This window comes from Artemia franciscana, chromosome 2, assembly GCF_032884065.1.
Source record: "Artemia franciscana chromosome 2, ASM3288406v1, whole genome shotgun sequence".
Taxonomy (NCBI): domain Eukaryota; kingdom Metazoa; phylum Arthropoda; class Branchiopoda; order Anostraca; family Artemiidae; genus Artemia; species Artemia franciscana.
This window is the reverse complement of record NC_088864.1, coordinates 166,850-189,628: the sequence shown is the minus strand read 5'-3', so window position 1 is coordinate 189,628 and position 22,779 is coordinate 166,850. Positions and strand designations below refer to the sequence as shown.

At 34.8% G+C, this 22,779-nt stretch overlaps 1 protein-coding gene across 1 annotated transcript in view; it reads right to left on the bottom strand.

Moving 5' to 3' along the window:
• Window positions 1-1,481: 1,481 nt before the first annotated feature.
• Window positions 1,482-22,779, bottom strand: part of LOC136035529 (calcium-activated chloride channel regulator 4A-like) — a 104,801-nt gene continuing 83,503 nt past the window's right edge. The window contains exons 11-13 of the mRNA XM_065717376.1: window positions 15,120-15,287; window positions 7,044-7,265; window positions 1,482-2,695 (exon numbers count right to left, since the gene is read on the bottom strand). Coding sequence (XP_065573448.1) covers window positions 1,671-2,695; window positions 7,044-7,265; window positions 15,120-15,287 — 1,415 coding nt within the window. The 3' untranslated portion in view covers window positions 1,482-1,670. The remainder of the gene's footprint in view (window positions 2,696-7,043; window positions 7,266-15,119; window positions 15,288-22,779) is intronic.

Genomic DNA, 22,779 nt, shown 5'->3' with positions numbered 1-22,779 from the left:
TAAATTTATAAATTAAAATACATTACATTGATTTAAGCAACCAATAAAACAAAATCAAGATTATGTAAAAGTAATCCCACTAAAAATCGTTTCACTCTGAAAAATGGAAACAAGATAGCGGAACAAAAAAGCTTTAAAACACAGAGAAAAAAATACGTGAATTTAGACTGGGCATCCCAGCCAACTTTTTCAATTTTTTTTTTCAATTGAATTTAACTAAATAAATACACAAACCGAGCTATTTGATAGGCAAACAATAATCAGCTGCAAAAATGAGCGCTTGATCCTATTAATCCTTTAAAATGAATATATATATATATATATATATATATATATATATATATATATATATATATATATATATATATATATATATATATATATATATATATCTTAATAAATAAACTGTTGTACTGAAAAACTAATTGTCAAGGCTTCATCACTTTTCTTTCTTTTCTTTTTTTTTGTCGGCAGATCCATAGGCTGGTCTTAGGTAAGAAGTAAATACGCAAAGGGTATAAAGAGGCACTAAAAACTCAAAGGCGCACATTAACTCCATTTCAAAAAAAATAAGATACGACCTTTAGATTTGGGCACTAGGGATATGTTTATTCACTAGAATAAACAATATACAATAAAAATTGTTTTAAAATAAAAAAAATATGTTGCTTTAAATAGGCTGATAAGATGAGGGGGGCATCTTGTGACAGAAGTTGAGGATCTCTATTTGGTATAACACCAAAGGCAGCAATGGGATGCGTATTCTAACCAGAGCCGTTCCTGGTGGTGCCGTGGGTAAAAGTAACTATAGCACTCCCCTCCCGACTCGAATATAATAAAAAAGAAACGAATCAAAGTGGAAAATATGACCAAAGCGGGCAGTCCCCCAGCTGAGGTGCCCGGGTCAGCTCACCCGGTTGCCCCTCTCCTCCTAGGAACAGCTCTAATTATAATGTTTCATCACATTTTAAAATGATGTTTGTTTGGTGAAAACACTTATGACAAAGGAAGTAGGCAAGAGATCATAATACATTAGCCACCTCTACTCAAAATACCAGCTGAGATTCACTAATACTTCTTAGTTCAATGCTATGTAAAATATATATATATATATATATATATATATATATATATATATATATATATATATATATATATATATATATATATATATATATATATATATATATATATATATATATATATATATATATATATATATATATATATATATATATATATATATATATATATATATCCTTTTCCCTTTATCTTCCATAAAACGAAATACGCGTGGACTCAAATGGGAAAATTATGTTACTTTCATTGCAAGAATAGCTGAGAAATTAAAAAGTGTATATTTCTTTTGATAAACCATTCCTAAATGAGACATAAAGTTGGCAAGGATGTGAAATAGTTCCCTCTCATTGGCTTATAACACAGATATAATCGGTCTCAACTAATCTGAAATAATTAACCTGGAATACTAATGCAGCTACATAATTGGAAGCGTTAATAAAAGAGACAAAATTTTTCACCGTTAGGAATATTCGCAGCATCAATGTTCGCTCTGGGCATTAACCTACACTGCTTCTTTAGCGTTCTGAGCTTTCAGGAATCTCATAAATGTCTCACGGATGAATTGTCACTAAGTTATATCACGCAATTATTTAAACTTGTGTAATATTCCTCTTTTTCTTATCACTAACTAAAGAAGTGAAAGACCCTTGTAGAGTAGAGGGTTGTTGGGCCGTCACCGGTCTGACAGGTTTAGGCAATGTAGGAGGCGGCACTTTTACACTGTTCTGTGAATATTCCACCGATGTGTCATAGTCATTTGGAAGCATTCTGCCGTCAGAGTTGCCAGAATGTACTGAATCAGATGGCGGAGAGCTGCCACGTGCGTATGGTGAATATCGCTCACCTTGAGACGGGAATGGCAAAGTAGGAGCATTATGATAATACCCATTATATACAGAGCTATTTGTGTCTGGGGTTAGTCCAGGGTAGTATTGCTGAGCATTTGGGTTGTTGTTTCCTTCATAAGCCCTGTAATTTTGGTGACCAATAAAAGGACTTTGTCGGCGCTCGTGCTCTGCTAGCAACTGACTGGCTGACCAATGTACTGGTGGATTTGAAGCCATATTTTCTGCATAAATCACGGACAAGCTTTTTCCATCATTTTCATCATTACCAGCTCGTAAGAGCTTTTCCGGTTCTTTTAAAGACGGATTAATAATTCCACTTGAAACGGATTTACCATAGAGATTGGGGCTTTTATAGGCTGAATCTTTATTGGTCCTTTTACGTTTGTAAATCACTGAGCAACATGCCAGGATTATGAGAACTAATGCCAAAAAAGCACCTGCGGCAATGCCTGACATTGCCGCAAAACTTAAACCTTGCGCCTGAGCTGCTGGTGCAATTGTAGATGGCGTTTCTGTCGAAGTCGTTGTCGTTGGCGGTGCAGGAATATAAACTGACACTAAATTTGATACGTCACCGTGCTGACCATTGGCATCAAAAGCGCAAATGGCAAAATAAAAAATATCATCATATTTGTCGAAAGAAAATTCAAAGTATGATGGTGATTCGTAATCTAACGGGCTGTCGTAAATCGAAATGGGCATCCCGGATTGAAAATTGCTTCTTAAGTCGGACGATGAAGTAGAATATCGTATCTCATAGGAATATGCTGAAAAAGAGACGCAATTTAAGGAAAATAAACTATACCTTTAACCCTTAAGATTCTCATGTAAATTTTCTGAGGGATTCAAATTCTAAGAACGCTTCTTCTGAAACTGTCTCGAAAAATTTATAGCAAGATTAGAGTTAGCCTTTTGAGAGGTTGCGTAAACAAAACAACATAGTACATAATAACGACAAAACACTCTAAATAATCTTTATACAGATTCATTTGAAAAGCTCGATTGGAATTCGCTTCTTACTCTTTATACATGGTTTGCCCTAAGTATTATTCGCTGATTTGGTATGCGTTACGAAGTTGAGTTTCAGGCAAGTTTTGGCTTTTTCTTCTAGAAAGTCTAAAAAAACCAAACAAATAGAATCCCAGCTTTTTCATACTCCTAAGGCATAGATTGGCGCCCCCTTCTTCGCTTAGGGGAATCAAGTACCAAAATCAAAATAAAAACAATTTTGCCCTGAAAATCATGATTTTCCAAAATTATTCTTTTGACTGTCTTAAAATTATGAAGCTTTTAGGGCAATACCATATTTTCGTCAGCGTTGCCAGGCTGAAGCGTAAAAACAAATAAGAAAAATTAATTAGTTAAATTTGAGCAAACTCACAATTACCGCCCCTGGTCTACCTATCTTTGAATTGGACGAGATTTAAAGCCAAGATTATTTTTTTAAGTTAAGACCTATTTTCACAGTATACATTATATTATTTCCACATTATATTGTGTATAATTTTCACATTATATTGTGAATAATTTTCACATTACACACATTATAAAAGGAATGTGTATTAGAGTTTAATAATACAACCCACTCCCCACTCCCCCTTCTTACCCTTTAAATTATGAATATTTAAATCTATTCGTGAAATTGTCATTCACCACACACAGAAGTATTCCAATTATGTAAGAAGTCGACGTTTTGGAGGGGGTTGGGACAGATGGAGGCAAAATTCCTGAAAGCTTAACCCCGGCTGCCTTCTGTAGAAAGTCATTACAGATTAAACTTCTTCGTATTTCATTTTTCTTGAATATCGGTTAACCAAAAAAAAATACAAATCTTTCATACTTGTACAGGAAAGAAACATTCATCAGGAATGTTAAAAAAGGAAAAAAAAATGCAGGTGTAAAAAGAACCCAATTAATATAAAAGCAGACGTTATCTAATGGATGAGGCGAGAAAACAGTATGTTAAAAACGTTTTTTTGTCATTTCTAAAAACCAGACAAGGTTTAAAAATCAAATTAAAAATACAACGAATTTGACTTTTTAGTGCTCACCAAGCGGTGACTGTTCAGATGGCGCGATTTTAGATGATTGATTGTCTAAACAAAAAAGTCTCGAATTCGGAATAGATTAGCAAATGCATTGAAAAGTTTACGCATTTCTTTCCTGAACTAAAAGTTTAACTCAGTAAGCAAGGAGGTTCATTTAAATGTTTTACATGACAAAGATTGACATGAAAGTCCAACAGAGAAATTGCTCCTGTCATTTTAAGCAAAAAAGAAGAATTCAAATATACTTTTTATGGATGCGATCTCAGTGGAGATACGCATCTATTGAACACTCTTATGATGTATGAGCTAAAATCACAGAGATGTTACCAAATATATATATATTCTTGAAAACGGCTCCATATTTTTTTTTATTGGTACTCTAGGATTTCCTGGCCTGAAAAAACGACCTGATATGTCAAGAGTTTGAGAAAATTCGTTTAGAGCCTAAATTTTGGAGAAAAAATATTCATACGAATGACGTCATATTTCTGAGCACATATATTACATCATTTTCCCCCCAGGAGCGGTCGTATAGTTTTTAGTATTTATGACGCATGCAAAATTACAGAAGATGGCAAATAACTTTGAACAGCTAAAGAAAAAGTCATGGAACAAGAAAGAGCAAAAATCACAGTGAATTGCAACCAAAAATGTGATGTAAAACTAAGGAATAACACGATAATTATGATATTGCGTAATTTACATAACAATTCAGAAACTACAATAGAATAAGGAACGTGTTATTTTAGCATCTGTAAAAGATAAATAGGAAGAACGCATTGAATTCAATTCAGAATTTCTCAATACAACTGAGATTACTGATTTGCCACCGTAAGACTTGAAAAAATAATAATAAAACGATGATTATGCCAATGCATAATTATACATGTCACAGTAAATGGGTATTGGAGCATTCCTGATTGTTACCGAATTATATAGCAACGCGATTAAAGCAAAAATATAAAGACTGGGGAAAAGCCGGGAAAGAAGTTTTTTGGTATCTCTGACGTCATGCAAAATTATACACGACTTGAATGAATCCCAACAGCATGATTCGAATGAAAGGCAAAGGGCATGGAATGCAACAAATAAAATCACAACGAATCTCAAATGGAAACAATGGACAAAGAAATCTGCGGTTAGAATAAATGCGACAGGGATGATTACGTTGAATCGTAGTCCAAAAACACAGTCATGAAAAAAATACTTTTAATGCACGAGCTAAAACTATGGAAATATTAAATTATAGCCTTGGACTAACTTTATAGAGCGTAAGTACTTCCAGTATATTTTTTTTTTCTTGGCTATAAAATCCATCTTCAACCCCTCCTCTACAAAAGAAAACTTGGTACGACCACAAATTAAGCACAGAAGCAAAATACAAAATCCACTCCTTTTTTCAACACATGAAAGAACAACCCAAAATGTTAGAGAACCCGCTGAAAACTAAGGTTCTTTTGCACCGTCCACAAAAGCACATTCGATGAATAAAAAAAGAAATATTTTTATGCATGTACAATCTTATATAAATGGCAAACCCGTTTTTCTGTCACAAAACGAAGTGAGAAATCACGCACGCTGTCTCACTGCATGACATGGTAGAAGATTGAACTGCGCAGTCGTGATTTTGGCTGTTCTCTCTGTCATTAAAATCTTGAAAAACAATGAGTTCATACTGTTTCTTGGGTTGATGAAGTTGATGAAAAACAACCGGATGATGGAAGATTCGATATGCATGTGAAATTGTGTTTAAAGGTGCCGAATTTATTGTTTTTTTAAAAAAAATTTCAATGGAGCGTGAAATTTACCCAAATTTATAAAATCTAACAAAACTCCCTTTTTGGTTAATCAAAGCCGTTTTCATTTAACAGATGGCCCGTGAACGGAACCAATTCATATAATATTTAAAAAATACTGTATTAACTCGACGAAAAAATGTATTTTGACGTGTTATTTATTTGTATGTGTGTATTATGCTTTCTTTTTTCTCAGCACACGGTATTACCCGCAAATTTTTATTTATTTTTATTATACTTTTATTTCCCATTTTTATGCTTAGTTTATTTATTGATTTATCTTTATTGTGCTTAAATTCAAGTCCTCTCAAGGGACTCCTTTGATCGTCTTAATGATCATCTTCTTCTTCTTGCAGTGCTAATTAACCACACTGAAAAAGGGCTTGTCCTGGTTTGGCCCACATTGAACTTCAATATTATTAAACGATTATTATTGTTTCATTAACAATTTTATTTATCTAATATCATTTAATTATTAATACCGATTATTCAGTTATAAATTATTTATTAATAAGATTATTAGAACTCAATAAATGGATAATCTTTTGGAATAATTCTTATTTTACTGGCAACTTAATTAGTAAATATTCAGTCTTATCTTTTTTTTCCAAGTTCATTTCTAAACTTGTTTCAAAATGTCACTGTTTTGAAAGTTGTTTTTTTTCTAAAGACGATGGTCGCACTATCACTTGTGTTTGAAATTTCCAATAAAACAATATAATGTATAAAATACATATACAAAACAATATAATGCTTTTTTGCTGGTTCCTGCATGTATAGTCAACTTTAGTAGATATGCTAAATTGGTCAACTTTAAGGTCTATTCTTGAAGATCTGATCGGTAGAACGACTTTAGTGTAAACGGTCATTGGTAGAGTAGATGTTGATTGTCTGTTTATAGTAACAGCTGGTAATCTGTTTCAACTATTTCCATTTTAATAAATGATTTCAGCAAAAATGGAATGGCCATCGGGGACATTATGCTAATTAATTTAATTCAAACAAATAAAATAATGACATAAGTGAATGATACAAATTAATAGATTAAATGCCTTTAACAAAAATTAAATTAAATACCTTTAAAAAGCAAATTTATCTTTGAAGTTATTGGTTTGAACCGCCCTTAAATTGTAAAAAAAAATAAAATGTGTGTTTAACAAGGACATTGGAAGTGCTACTGTGAGACGTCAAACCTAAGGATGGCTAATGAAAACCACACGCAAAACAAAAAGTTTCCAAAAATGATGTATACGCGAGGAAAATCCACTTACCTTTTCCTGAATCGAAATCGCCACCAGGAGCACTCCAAGTTAAAGACACAGTGTTACCGTCAACTTCCACACGGAGATCCGTTATTCTCGACGGGGGGTATTCGTCTTTACCACTAGCATCTATTCTTAAAGGGGCTGCTTCAGTCATTCGTTGAAATGAGCCGATATATTCTCTCATCTCTTGAGGAACAGAGATTATACTACCGCAACACATGCTTAGCTCTGCAAATAAATGGTTGCGGTTAAAAGTATTCCGAAGGAGCATTATTACTCCTTTTTAATGTTTCAATTTGAAACCTTTCGTGCATGCACGTACGTGGGCAGGGCGGTGGTCCTTCATCCCTGCTTCCTCCTAACTGAATTCTCCCAAATTTCATGGAAATTTTCTCAAGATTGGCATCTTTAAAAATGTAAAAGGCGATCTTTCACTGGTTCTGCTAATAGGTCTATAGTGACACCACCCCTCCCCCTCCTTAAAATCCATGATGCACCCAGGAGTACTAATTCACAAATAAACTCAATTTTCTTAATGCTTATACAAAGGGGGTACTTTTCAAAATCTAGGGGGAAGTTACTTTTTGAAATCTGAGTGGACAATTTCCCCCTAGTTGGCTCCCATGAGTGCACCACCACAGAAGATACAATGTAATATTTTGCCGCATATTAAAAGAGGCAGGTAGCATTATCTCTACGAAAGGCCCTGCAAATTAAAATTATTAGTACATAGCTTTGCACGAAAAAAAAAACATACAAAAAAGTAGGAACGTCAAATGCTACTTAGAATGATAACTATTTGTATGTAAAAAGAGATAGAAGGGAGCTTAATAGTAGGCTGCAATCTCATTTGACCATCTTAAGCAAGCATCTGGAGTGGCACACCATTTTGGTAGCGCTGTATTAACACGCGAAAATTATTCATCTCCAGACGATTTAATTCCTTCGTAATTGCAGCTTGTTTTGATGAACAACCCATGGTCACGAAACGCAGCTAGAGGTGAGCCTTCAGGGGTAGTCAACTCCAAAAAAATGATGAGCATTAAAATATATTATTACTATAGGTAATAATAGGATTGTCAGATGAAGAGGACTCCTTACTGCATGACAAATGGACATGCATTGTAAATTGTTTTTTTTTTTTTTTTTTTTTTTCACATGAAATACAATACTAATTATTATTCCACAATCTTGATTTGGGATGAAAAGAATTACTCGAAAAAGCAGGAATGTCAATTACTACTAGCAATTTCAACTGTATTATATTGTGTGTAAAAAAAGGAGTATTGTTTTGTTACACAACTACTAGCAATAGTTTCATAGTAACAATGAAAAAAAGAGAAGGAGGCCAAAAAATATTTTTAAGTTTAGGACATTCTTTGATTTTCAAATACTAGATTGAAAGGATCCAAGCCGAGATACTTTACAAGTTTGATGGAAAACAAAATTGCAAACATTTGAAATTGATGCATGCTCACTATACTAAACATTCAAATTCATAAACAAAAAAGTATTACCAGGCCATCTATTTTTTTTTTTTTTTTTTACTAAGCCAGGTTTAAAACCAAACAATGTGAAATTTCACAGAAAAATAAAATCAGTATAGTGGAGACATAAGTGATAACAGTATGTTACTGACTAAGATTATTATTAGTATAATTATATTAGTGCATTGCTATATTAGTATAGTATGTATTAGTATAAGAATATTCCAAGTAAAATTATATGAGATTTGAGTAGGGCTAGATCCCTTCCCGTGTATATTCCTGATCTTGACAAATAGGGCAATAATTGGGGGGACGGAGGGTTGAAAGTAATTGCCCTCTCCTAGATTTTGAAAATACCGTTTTGGGTATTTCCCCTGAAAAAAACAAATCCCTCCCTGGATTCTGAAAAATATCTTTTAAGTATCTCCATTAAAAAGTAGAGACAAACACCCTTGCCCTGCATTTTTTAGAATTGCCACCCATGATGACAACTCATGATTTAGTAAGTTATTATTCTCAAAATCTGCTTATACGAGAAAATCAGTAACAGCAAGTCTTTCTTGGATACGACTAAGGAAAACAAAATAATTTATTTAGATTTTTTCATATATTAAACAATGGTTTTCCTCTTCCATAGAGAAATTTTTTGGACCAGAACAAAAATACCTACAATGCCTGAATTTCAAAATAGGTAAAACAAAAAGCAATTTCCTTATGTTTTAGTTTGCATTCAATAGTCGATTTCTATTAGGAAATTAACTATTAACGGGAATTGAGGTATGTGGCAATTAAATTTGATATTCAGAAATATCACTCACATCACTTTAACTTTTCAAAGTTCAGAAATAAAAATTATGCACACCAGCTAAGACGTAGCCGCTGCCCTTCATTTTTATTTAAATAAACTGTAAGAGGGGTTGACTATTCAAGTAAAAATCAAGTATGGTCAAAGGGTGGGGTTAATTTACCTAAAACGGTGAACGATTAAGTTAATTGCTGCATATTTAACAATTTACGACATCAGCCCAGGCAGAATTTTTTTGAAGAGGGGAAAGTGGAGGAGGGAAATTAAAGAAAATCAAATTTGTTGGATAATTTGAATAATTGATGACTAAACAAGATTAAATTAAAATCAGATTAAATTAAAAGAGCCCAGAAATTCCAATAAATATGGAATTTCAGGAAGATCTGGGTCTTCCTGATGGAAGACCCAGATCCCCCTCCTGCTTACGTTCCTGTTAAGAAGAGAATATGGGACATCCCCTGATACCAATCCGAAGGAAATACTTGGAGAAATTATGACAAGCATTTCGTTCCCCCCTCTAAAAAAACATTTGAGCCCCTAAGGGTAGAACCTGCGTACACCGAAGATATAGGAGCCGCAACTCACAAAATTTAGGTAGGGCAAGGATTTTTTATTTCATTTTTTTATTTTAAATGGAGTAACAAAAAGATGTAATATACAATAAAAGTATTAAAGGATAAATAAGAATAGCAACACTTGGACAAAGTTTTGAACCCCTCAGACATGGTTAGAAATAAATAGCAGTTCATTACCATTAAAGAGATGACTGCACATGATTAAATAAAAATTCAGCAGTACCTTTTCTTCTTAGCATATCAAATATAGAGACCTTAAGAAGCAGGCACGCACACTCAATTTTCTTTCGTTTTCTTTCTTTCTTTATGACAATTTTTTTAGGAGGGGTTTGGGGGTAATATTAAAATGGGTTTTATTCTGTAGTTTGAATAAGAAGTGCCCAGAAATTCGGAGAAACTTGGCATTTCAGGGAGACCCAGGCCCTGAGCCCCCTCCTGCTTCCGCCCCTGTTGAGAAAGGAACTATGGGGTATTCTCCGATATCTGTCCGAAGTAAACCATTGGAGAACTTACGAATAGCAGTGCTTCGTTTCCTCTCCTCCTCTAAAAAACTGTTGAACCCCCAAGGGTAAAGCCTGCGAACATCGAAGATATAGGGGCGCCAATTCATAAAATATAAAGAGGGCAAGGATTTTTTTTTCCATTTTCATTTTGAATGGAACCACAAAAAGACGTAATGCTCAAAATCAAGGGGAGTGTAATTTTACTTTCTTTCAAATTTTTCAATTAAAATAGAAAGAACAGGTTTTTCAAAATCCAGAAGGGGCGAAAATAGGGGGGGGGGCATGCAATAGCCCGACCTGTCCTCATTCCCAACTGGTGACCAAGCTAAGGTAAAACATTGATTACATTTATGCCACCCAAAATATCCCTTTAATAAGATCTCTAAGTGTAAATGTAGCGTTTAGGCATATACTACTTTTAATTACAGAGAAACTCGGGGTTATATGTACAGTCCAGCATACAATATACGGGCAAGTTTTGAACCCCTCGGATATAATTAGAAATAATTACCAGGTTATTATCATTAAAGGCACGACAGCACGAGATCAAATTAAAATTCGGCCGGACCTTTTCTTCTCTGCATATCAAATGTTCAAATAGCTTGAAGCACATCTTTTTTTTCCTTTAATTGGGTTAATAAGCTGTAATCATGACGGTATTTCATATTATAAAACTGAGCAAACTTAAAATACAAACTAACAGTGTAGTAAATGGGATTGCAGCAGAAAAAAAAAACAATCTTATATTTTCGACATTTTACAATGTAGAATTTGGATTTTCTGAAGAAAGAGAAAATTGTGGTTTTACTAGTTGAAAACTTGATAAAATTAAGGAATTTAGTTTTACACCATTAAAAACAAAAACGAGAACTTTCCTTAGATTTTAATAATTATTTATGATTTGAAACCAAAGACTAAAAATATGATTAATTATTATTTAAGATTTGAAACCAAAGACTGAAAATTATAATGTAGAAATTGGATTTTCTGAAGGAAGAGAGAATTGTGGTTTTACAAGCTGAAAACTTCTTAAAATTAAGGAATTCAGTTTTACACCATTAACAAGAGCTAAGAGCTCATATGGCACTTGTGACGAGGTCGGAAGAGCCGAGAGCTCATATGGTACGAGGTCGGAAGAGCCAAGAGCTCATTTGGACGAGGTCGGAAGAGCCAAGAGCCAAAAGCTCATTTGGCACTTGTGAGAAGGTCAGAACCTAAAGTTAAACTTTATAGCACAAGATCCTTCTAAATATCAAATTTCATTAAGATCTGGTCACCCTTTCGTAAGTTACAAATACCTCAATTTTCAAAATTACCTCCCCCCTCCCAATTCCACCAAAGAGAGCAGATCCGGTCCAGTTATGTCAGTCACGTATCTTAGACAGGTTTCTATTCTTCCCATCCAGTTTCATCCTGATCTCACCGCTTTAAGTATTTTCTAAGATTTCCGGTCCCCCCAACTGCCCCCCCCCAATTACGTTTGATCCGGTTGAGATTTAAAATAAGATATCAGAGTTACGAGGTCCTTCTAAATATGAAGTTTCATGAAGATCCGATCACTCCTTCGTAAGTTAAAAATACGTTATTTTTCTTATTTTTCAGAATTACCCCCCCCCCCCGCAATTGAGCGGATCCGTTCCAATTATGTAAATTACGTATGCAAGACTTTTGCTTATTTTTCCAACCAAGTTTCATCCCAATCCTTCCAATCTAAGGGTTTCCCATCATTTTAGGTCTACCCACCCCAAACTTCCCCCAATGTCACCAGATCCTGTCAGGATTTAAAATAAGAGCTTTGAGCCACGATATCCTTCTAAAAATCAAATTTCATGGAGATCCAATCACCCATTCGTAAGTTAAAAATACCTCATTTTTTCTAATTTTTCAGAATTAACCCCCCCCCCCAACTACCCAAAAGAGAGCTGATCCGTTCCGTTTATGTCAATCATCTATCTAGGACTTGTGTTTATTTTTCCCACCATGTTTCATCCCGATCCCTCCACTCTAAGTGTTTTCCAAGTTTTAGGTTTCCCCCTCCCAACTCCCCGCCCCCATCACCAGATCCGGTCGGGATTTAAAATAAGAGCTCTAAGACACGATATCCTTCTAAACATCAAATTTCATTGAGATCCGATCACCCGTTCGTAAGTTGAAAATACCTCATTTTTCTAATTTTTAAGACTTACTCCCCCCCTCCCAACTACCCCAAAGAGAGCAAATAAGTTCCGATTATGTCAATCATGTATCTGGGACTTGCGCTTATTTTTCCCATCAAGTTTCATCCCGATCCCTCTACTCTAAGTGTTTTCCAAGATTTTAGGTTTCCCCCCTCCAACTCCCCCCAATGTCATCAGACCCAGTCGGGATTTAAAATAAGAGCTCTGAGACACAATATCATTCCAAACATCAAATTTCATTAAGATCCAATCACCCGCTCATAAGTTAAAAATACTTCATTTTTTCTATTTTTCCGAATTAACCGGCCCCTTCTCCCCCCCCCCCAGATGGTCAAATCGGGAAAACGACTATTTCTAATTTAATCTGGTCCGGTCCCTGATACGCTTGCCAAATTTCATCGTCCTAGCTTACCTGGAAGTGCCTAAAGTAGCAAAACCGGGACTTTAGGTTTTCCCCCTCCAACTCCCCCCAATGTCATCAAATCCGGTCGAGATTAAAAATAAGAGCTCTAAGACACAATATCATTCCAAACATCAAATTTCATTAAGATCCAAATACCCGCTGATAAGTTAAAAATACTTCATTTTTTCTATTTTTTGCGAATTAACCGGGCCCCCACTCCCCCCCAGATGGTCAAATCGGGAAAACGACTATTTCTAATTTAATCTGGTCCGGTCCCTGATACGCTTGCCAAATTTCATCGTCCTAGCTTACCTGGAAGTGCCTAAAGTAGCAAAACCGGGACAGACAGACAGACCGACAGACAGACAGACCGACAGAATTGGCGACTGCTATATGTCACTTGGTTAATACCAAGTGCCATAAAAACAAAAATGAGAACTTTCCTTAGATTTTAATTATTATTTAAGATTTGAAACCAAAGACTTGAAAAAGAAAAAAAAATGAAACGATAGCTTTCGACACAAGAAATGAGAACTTTTGTCAGATTTTAATTGCTATTTTAGATTTTAAGACTAAAAGAAAATGGTCTTTGTATTTGTACATGGATCGTAAAATTTTCACACGGCCCGCTGCTGGTTGGCCAGGCTCACCTACAAAATGTAATTCAGATTACTGTTGGGTGATATTGGATATCGATATATCGCACCAAATATCGATATAGAATATGGGAACGTAAATATCGATATTGAAAACGATATTATTTCGGTCTTTTCTGATACCTATCAGTGAACGTCCATCAGAAAAGATCCAACATAGAAAATTGTTTCGCAAATGGTCGAGAAGAAGAATAATCTATCCAATATACTGACTCATCTATGAAGATATACAACATGCACAGCTGTATCCATAACATAGCATTGCCCGTTCTAAATCTATGTTTAGTGAGGGTGGGCTCTCAAATGTTGCTGAAAACCTCCAAAAGGCTTTGCTAGATAAAATACCTTCTAGGCTTAGAGGCCTTGTTCAGATCGCACTCTTCACGATTGCCACATACCTCAATCCGTGTTTCTGGAAATTGTATATTACCCCAGACGATCTTTTCCAAGTTGAGAGGAAAATAACAAGATATTTGAATTAGGTCTTACTGGAATCTGTATCAGTAGCTACAGCAGGGATGGAATTGTCTGCGGGGATGGGGATCTTACACGAGAGAAGCTTTCCAAGGGGAAATTTTCTTGGTGGAGATTTTCCAGAGACAGAAAAGGCAGATTTTCTGGCATGATTTGAAAAACGATCAAAAAAATTAAATGAAAAAATTAATTTTTTCGAGTAAAATTAAGGAGCAATATTAAAACTTAAAACGAACAAAAATTGTCCCGTATTTGAGAGTAAATCTCCCTCCTTAATACCTCGCTCTTTATGCTAATTTTTACTTTTTGTTCCAATTATTTATGAACAAATCCTGAATCACAAGAGCCGTCTAATTAGAGTAATGAGACTGTTAAAATACAAAAAGAAACATTGGTGTGAAGATCAAGGTATTGAGGAGGGGTTACCTCATATATAGAATAATTTATGTTTTTTTTTAAGTTTTAGTGTTGCTCCTTACTTTTAGTGGAAAAAAAAATTTCTTAGTTTAATCACTGAAAGGCTGAACCAACTCTCAGAAGAAAATATTAACATGTTGCCGATTTGAATAGTCAAAAATAGTCAGTAGCTTAGTTTTCTTCATCCTGAGCCCGAGCAATTCCAAATCAGGGTTTTTGTAATATTCATTCATGTTATAGAAGTTTTTCTGTATTTTATTCAAAATTTGGAAAAAACAGAATAAAATATTCTTTTTTCATTGAATCGCTTTGTTATTCAATTCTGCCAAGCCGTAAAGTTAACCCGAGCAAAAAAAAAATATAAGAAATATCAAAATCGATATATAGAATATCGAAATAAAAAATATCGATATATCGTTTAATCAAATTATCGCACAACACTAATTCAGATCCTTCTTGGGTAAGGAGGTAGAGCTCCCAGTCGAAAGAGAGAACAGAAGTATTGACAAAAGAGGAGAGAAACATCAAGTGAAGAGAGATAATTTAGAGAGGTGATTTATAGAGAGAAATTATAGAGAAAATTACCTGGTTCAACGGTGAGAGCTCTGGCAAATCTTCGAACTTGAGTCCTGATTGAGTATGCTTTTCCAGAGTTGTCACTAACAAATAAGGTCAATTTGTAGTCTTTCTCTCCTCCAGTGGGTGGTATAAAGTAACGAGAATAAATTCCGTCATTAGCAGTTATATCAGGGTCTAAAACGAAGTGTCATTAAGGTTATAGTTTGAAAAATCACACAAAAAGTGCGAATAATATTTTACTAACACTTATCCGACTTTATAACTCTTTGTGATGACAAACGCAGACATGTCATCGAGTTTGTTTATTTCTTTTTAGTATTATTTTTTTTTTTTTTTTTTGTCAAAAAAGTGTCATTTCTTCCAATTTGTTTTTAAATGTTATACTTTTGCATAAAAGCCTATAGACCTACCAAGAAGAGGGGCAAATGTAACCCTACAACCCCCACTGGTGCCCATGTACTAGCGTTATTTTTTTGTTTATTCAATATAAAAGATGCAATCAAGAAAAAAGAAGCTGAAAGACAAAGCTATGGTATAGCGAAGAAAAGAAGATAGAGACTTGGAAAAAGCCCTAAGAGTCATGCTTGGTTTTTAACGTACTACGATATCATAATGCTTGAGTGATATTTTCGATGATAAAAAAAAGGAAATTACTTAGTCTACTAATCAATTAAATGATTTTTATCATCTTCAAAACAACCTATGTTTAGGATCACTGAGATTAGGCTATATTGCTGGAGAATACATCTAAGCCCCCCTAATTGAAGGAAGTGATCAACTTAATAATCAGCATTTGATATAGCGATCAATCAACCCAACGCATTCATGTCACATAACCCTTTGGGGGACCAAAAGGCTGGTATTTTAAGCCAATTTAAATTCTGTCAAACCAAAAGGGGTTAAATAATAAAAGGCTTCGATTATTGAGTAGGAGTAGATAAAGGAAGTTCAAAACGTTTCAATTTGATAAATAGGCCTACTTGGTATGAGTAGCCTGGTGTCAATTTTGCTATTATTTTCCTGACCTCCCTCTCTATCAGATACCCATGAAGTGCATTTTGAACAATTGAGCATTTTTGTCAACATGACAACTCCTCTGAGGAGCAGTCGCAGTTTACGGTGTTACGATCGCTGAAAAATTTTCACGGTGGGTCCACCTCTTTTAAAAGTTTTACCATTCTTATATTGAATAGTTATTCTTTTACTTTTATCCTTTTATATCAGACTCCCCTGCATCTGGACCTCCAATTACGACGTGGGAAAGGGGAGAAATAGTCCATTAAAGCAATTGAATAATTACTTTAAAGGTATGAATATTAGCAATAGATTTTACAGATGCAGCAAAGTATCAGAGCTTAGAGATTTACATCTAAGGTTGGTTGTTACGGGGGTGAAAGAGGAATTTAACTCTCCTCCTCAATGAAAAGACATATTATTGTGAAAGAAAAATTTTGGACAGGTAAATATTAGCTCTTCAATTTAATATATTGTTAACCAACGCAAAGACTGTTCAGAAAAAACGTCCCCCATAACCATATTACCTCCTTTCCCATTTGAAAAAGTAGCTTTTTGATATTTTCACTGAAAGATATTAATAAAAAAAAAAGCAAAACCCTCCATAGATCCTTAAAAATACCCTTTTTCTGTTATCACTATGAAAAACAAATCCTTGATCCCCCCTCAGGGTTGTATCCAGGATTTTTGTTCGGGGGGGAATTTTTGTTGGGGAAGGAGGGGGTTACAAAACTTAAAACGGGGGTGGTCAAATCCCCTAAGCCCCATGGATACGACATCCCCCATGACTGCTATGAATTGGCAAAACTTGCTTTGCTCAAAAGAAATATTTAAAAGCAGAGGGCGTGGTTAGCACAAATACCTCTGGACAAGAGGAAATGAATTCTGTCCAACAGCAAAGGCGACTGAAGAGAAGCACACAAACTGAGTACTTTTGCATTAATTTATTCCGAGGGTCAGGGCAGAGGGTAAAAATAAAAACGGGAAAAATTGGCGCATTATATGAGTAAAAAAGAAAATATAGGAACAATTGCAAAATATGACATTCTGGGATCAGGCACAGGCCAAAAGAAATCTTCGCCTCTTTTCTATCAAATTCGAAATAATTTATTGTTTTCTAGAAAAAAATTTTAATCCACCCCTGGAAAAACCTCAACCCCTCTAATAGTTCCACAAATATATCTTCTATCAGTAAGTTTCTTTTATCGAATATTTGTTCCTGGACATATTTTTTCCGAAGAAATGCCATGAAATAAAATAGGTTCATATGATATCTTTTGTTCATATAATTGTTGTCCAAGATATCCTCTTTGGAAGCCATAATATTATGTTGAATTTATTAAGACATCCCATCTAACTTCACTCGAAGCCTAATAAGTATTCACGTAAATAAGAATAAATAGAAAACCTTAGTAGATACACCTATAATAATAATAAAAATTATAAAGTCCTTTTAATAATATGGTTTCTTCAACTGAATTCTCAACTGTGTAGCAATAAGCCAAATCATTTTACAAACAAAAGAAAGGTAATAAAGAGAAAATGTTGCACTTTAAGTTGGATTATTTTCTTCTCTTTTCATTAATAATATCATAAAAAAAAACAGCAAAAAGTGACAAACTTTTTTGGTATGAGACAACCAAATCCATATTACCATCTATAAATGATACATTTCGAATTATCTATATAAGAACTCACATTCCGAAAAGGAATTTTTTTTTTTAGCTATGGATATTCTTAGAAAACAATTAGACCAGCCCGACGCAGTGGCACCAGATGGGGGAAGTCAATCTCCTGGCTTTTCTCCCCCCCCCCCTAGATTTTCAAAAATACACTTTTTGTATCTAAAAGGATCTAAGATACGGGCTATGATATCTAAGATACGGGCGTGATGAGTTGAGTTATAGTCTCCCTCACCAATAGAAGCATTAGCTAGAAACAAATACTGAACGGGAAAAGTTTTGGGACGTAAGCAACAGGACGGGTGCAGAAGCCAAACCAAAGGCATGATATGAGGCAAACAGTTGTGAACATCTATACCTGACAATTTGCTGCCCCTTAAAGTCATACCCTTTTTTAAGCATCTCAAACACAAGCATAGCAAATCAAATGACATTCTCCTAACTGCCGCCTTAAATTTTCGCCTCGTCATGACAGAAATAAGTGTAAGAATAGGCTCATTACAAGAGTTTAGTGACAATGTACAATATCTTCCTATTCATGTTGATGTTATGGGATTAGTTTTCGTAATTTACCAATTTGGTGCTTGTATTAAACACCCAGGATACCTTTCTCATATAAGGCGAGGCTACTGGGGAGAAAATGCCTTAAAGATGATAAAAGACGATTTGTTTTCTTTCCTGTCAAAATTTCAAAGATCTTTATGCAATTAATGATATAAGACTGAGCGATGGCCTGAATATCCTATGAAGGAATCCAAATAAAGATATATCTGTTCAAATTTAAAAAGGAAATCATGATGAGGAAGGTCTGTCGAATCAGAGTCAAGATTGATCTGGTAGTAAAGATCAGCAGTCTAAAGCGAACACCAATATTATTGTCAACAATAAAACAATCCCTGTGCTAACAGCATTTTGGAAACCCAATGCTTTTCTAAAACCAGTCACATCACAAGGACATTTGACCTATTTTCGTTAGTATTCAAACCAAATGACGCAAAAGTTGCATAAGTAGTGAGATTATAACAGGCCATTCAAAAATAATCACCAGGCACGGATTCTGAAGGGTTCCCGAGTTCCAAATCGAGTACATCATCTTGTGTGTCCTACGCGTGAAAGAAATGTACAAATGTGGCACAGAGTGCGCAATACATGGAAGAAAAAGTAGCACGCCCATATGCACACTATGTAGGGGAGGGCGAGCAAATCTGAGCAAAAGTCAGTTTCAATAAGACTATTCTAATCTCTTAGCAGCCACGCCAGAGGGATGAAGTTCTAAAGCTTTCAGTTTTCTATGCTTGAGGTCAGGAACGTCATATGTAAAAAATCATTTCTCGAGCAGATTATGGCTTAAGAAAGACATCTTCACAGTTGACCCCCATCTCACCGTCGAATAAGAATAAACCCCTTAAAAATAAAACACAATCTTGGCTGGTATTCTGTTATATAATGTAGTTCTTAAATATACTACCTTTCAGTACCTATCCATCCCTTATTCAAAAGTACAAACAGATGAGGAGAGGGAGGGAGGATTAAAGTAATGCATTTGCAACCGAAAGAGGCTAATGTAGAAACCGAAATGTTGATGTAATATCTGACATGATTTTGACATAAACATTTGGTAATCCTAAAGCCAAATACTTTAAACCTATCCTTGTAAAGCTCGGGTATTCTTTATTATACAAAATTAGCTAATTTGACTACCTTTTATATGCCGTGTCTATCGAATTTTCAGCGAGCAATAAAAGAATTTAAGTGACTTGCATTAATATACCAAAACTAAAATACGAAACTAAGAAAACCACATCGAAAAGTAAATTAAAACAAAATTAAAAAAGATATTAGCACAGTAATTTGAAAAATGATGGTAGTTTATAATATTTAACGATCTTAACGAGTTTCCGCGTGAAAATTTTGAGCGAAAATTACTCCCTGACGGCCAAAGATCGTGAGAGTGGGATGACGGCGTACAAAAAGTGAAATTACATAGACAAAACAAGCAATTCATTGTCTATGGGAGGTTTGGTGCTTTACAGTAACGGGACTTGGAACAAAGCTAATCAAAAAAAGTAAGAAAACAACATTAGAGTTGTGCAATTTTTCGGTCAACGGGTCAGGTTTTTGTCATAAATTTATCAAAAGAAAACCATAATATAGTCGTCATATAATGAATAATGGTAATCTCAAAGCCGTGACATCTTTTCGCTTGATTTTCAAAATCCTTCAAGATTCCATCTTTTATGTTTTTGGCAATGGGAAAAAATGACGGTACTTGTGTATTATAACGACCACATTCAAAAACTGAAGTTACGTTAATCATAATGATATATACCAAAATATGGAGAATATAATACAAAATTATGAAACAACAACAGAGAATTATAGAAAGCAGGCCGCCCAGAACGCACTACGTCAAATACCTAATCTAAACAACTCTACATATTAAACATTTAATTAAAATATGCCTATATAGTAGTTTATCTCTCTCAGGCTAAGCTAATTTTCTCCAAGTGCACACAGAGATACCGGTTTTACAATAGATCAAGAACAACAGTGAGGTCTTTATAATACACAAGCACCCAAATGACAAATTCCCCGTTAATCTCCCCAGCCTTTTCCAGGTCCCGTTATTTCAGAAAATAGGTATACTTAGTAAGTCCATTTTTCAAAATAACAGGACCTAGAAAAGTATACTATATAATACAATCAGCAACACATGAGACTCGCTTGACTCTTCAATTCGAAACATATTTCATAAATAAAACAAGTTGAACCACTTATAGTTTGTGGTTGCTAGGTGGTATCACATATAATAGCGAATGCTTCATACAAGGATGAAAAAAAAAAAAAACAAAAAAAAAATGAACATGCTGAGGATTATCGAGCCTTACATCGCTTACGATAACCCCAACTTGAAATCCGTTAGGTAGTTTATTTACAAGATAGGTTTTACCAAGGTTCGACAGATGCGAATCCCCATTACTAGCAATGACATTGTAGAAAGAAAATTGGGTAAAGTCAACATTATTCGCCTAGAAGACTTGGTACATGATATTTTCACAGTTGGCAGTAACTTTAAATATGCCTCCAACTTCCTTTTGGCCATTTAAGTTGAACACATCTACCGGTGGATGGCGTGGGAAGAAAAACCATTTTGTTGATGGAGGTGACTTTAGTAACCGTGAAGAGATGATCAATGAATTGGTAGTGCTTCGTTTGTCATCAAATATCGAACGTCAATGAATGTAGAGCTTTGACTGAAAACGGGTCTTTTGCACGGAACATATCTTTGTATTAAATAGCAGGACTGTAGGAGCTGATGCCCTTGAGCCAGAATATCCTGGTTCAGCTTTCCAGCATATCTGTAGGAAAGCAATATACGATATCACTTACGTAGGATTGTTTTTCGGGGGAAGGGGGATATAAAAATATTTTGTAGGTGAACAGAAGTACAGGAAATTTAAGATTTTCGGGGAGTCCAGGCCCCTAAGCTACCTCAGCGCACATCCATGAATATACTTTTTAAATCTTCACACGGAGTTTTTTTTTGGCATATAATTGATTTATACATTTCTTTGACTTAGGTTCGGTCAATTGTCTGTTTCAAATACTAGAAAATGGGGCCCTTTTCTCCTTTTTTTTCTGGTGTAAACAGGAAAAATTACGAGATAAAGTAAAAACTTAAACAATATTCTGCAAGAGACAGGTACTCAACAATAGTTTTCGGGAAGCGGGGCAACAATAAAAAAAAGAATGCTAATTTGAATAAAAATTGCTCATAAATTCTGGTAAATTAATAATTGGGGGGGTGTCTTTAGGCCCCTCTCCCTGAGTATATCCCTGTTTTATTCGAAGTCTGAATAAACTATACAGTTTAAAACAGGGGTCACTTATTAGCAATGCAAGTAGTTTGGTCTTCACTTTAGTAAGAACTGAAACTTGAAGTACTTCCACGGCCATAACTGGGAACACTTTTTTAGCTAAACCAGGAGACTTTAGCCTCCTTTGGTTTTGAGGCATGGGGATATATCTCTAGAAAGAGGTTGTTTTTATCAAAGTGGAAACATTTCAGAACTATATAGTTAGGCTTGACACGTTCTATTGGATATTGAATCCGCTTGTTCGGAACCGTAAACAAGTCTTAAAAATGCAGATGAAAAAGCCATTAACCACCACCCCTCACCACCAGATAAGAGTCTTGGGCACGATCCTGCCAAAAATATTTTGGAATTCTTGTTTTCTCTTTTGAAAACGTTCATTGTTCTAATATATAGCACATTTTTGAAAACCCATGTAGAAACAAAAAAGAGGGTTTGTCCACTATCAAAATCATGCAAATTCGGAAGCGAACTTTGAAAAACATGCAATGTATAGCAATTTTTTTTTTAAATACATTAAGAAACAAAATTTGTCTGCCTTCAGAGCTGTATAGACCAAGGAACAAACGACACATCTGATGGAAACTGGAGCGATACGAAATTGGAAGTTCCAAGATTTTTTCCTTTTGAACTTCTAAAAGATAATAATATGTGACATTTTTAAGACTTATGAAGAAACAAAACGAGGGGTCGCCCGTTTTCAAAAATGGATACACCAGACAGCTAATGCCACTCGTCGCGGTAAAAGTGACACTACGAGTTTAGAAATTTTCTTTTTTCTTTTCGGAAACAATGAAAAATAGCGATAGGTAGTAAATTTTTGAAAATTCAGGAAGGAACAAAACGTAGGCTTTCCCAAATTTCAATAATGGGTACACCAGACAGCTAATACCACTCATGGTGGTAAAAATGACACCACGAGAAAGGAAATTCATTTTTTAATACCTTTCATTAACAATAAGAAATAATAAAAAGGAGCAAATTTTTGAAAATTCAGGAAGGAACGAAAGCAGGGGATTGCCTACATTCAAAATCGTGTACACCAGGTAGCGCACACCACGCGTGGCAGAATAAGTAGCGCCTCGATAAGTGCAC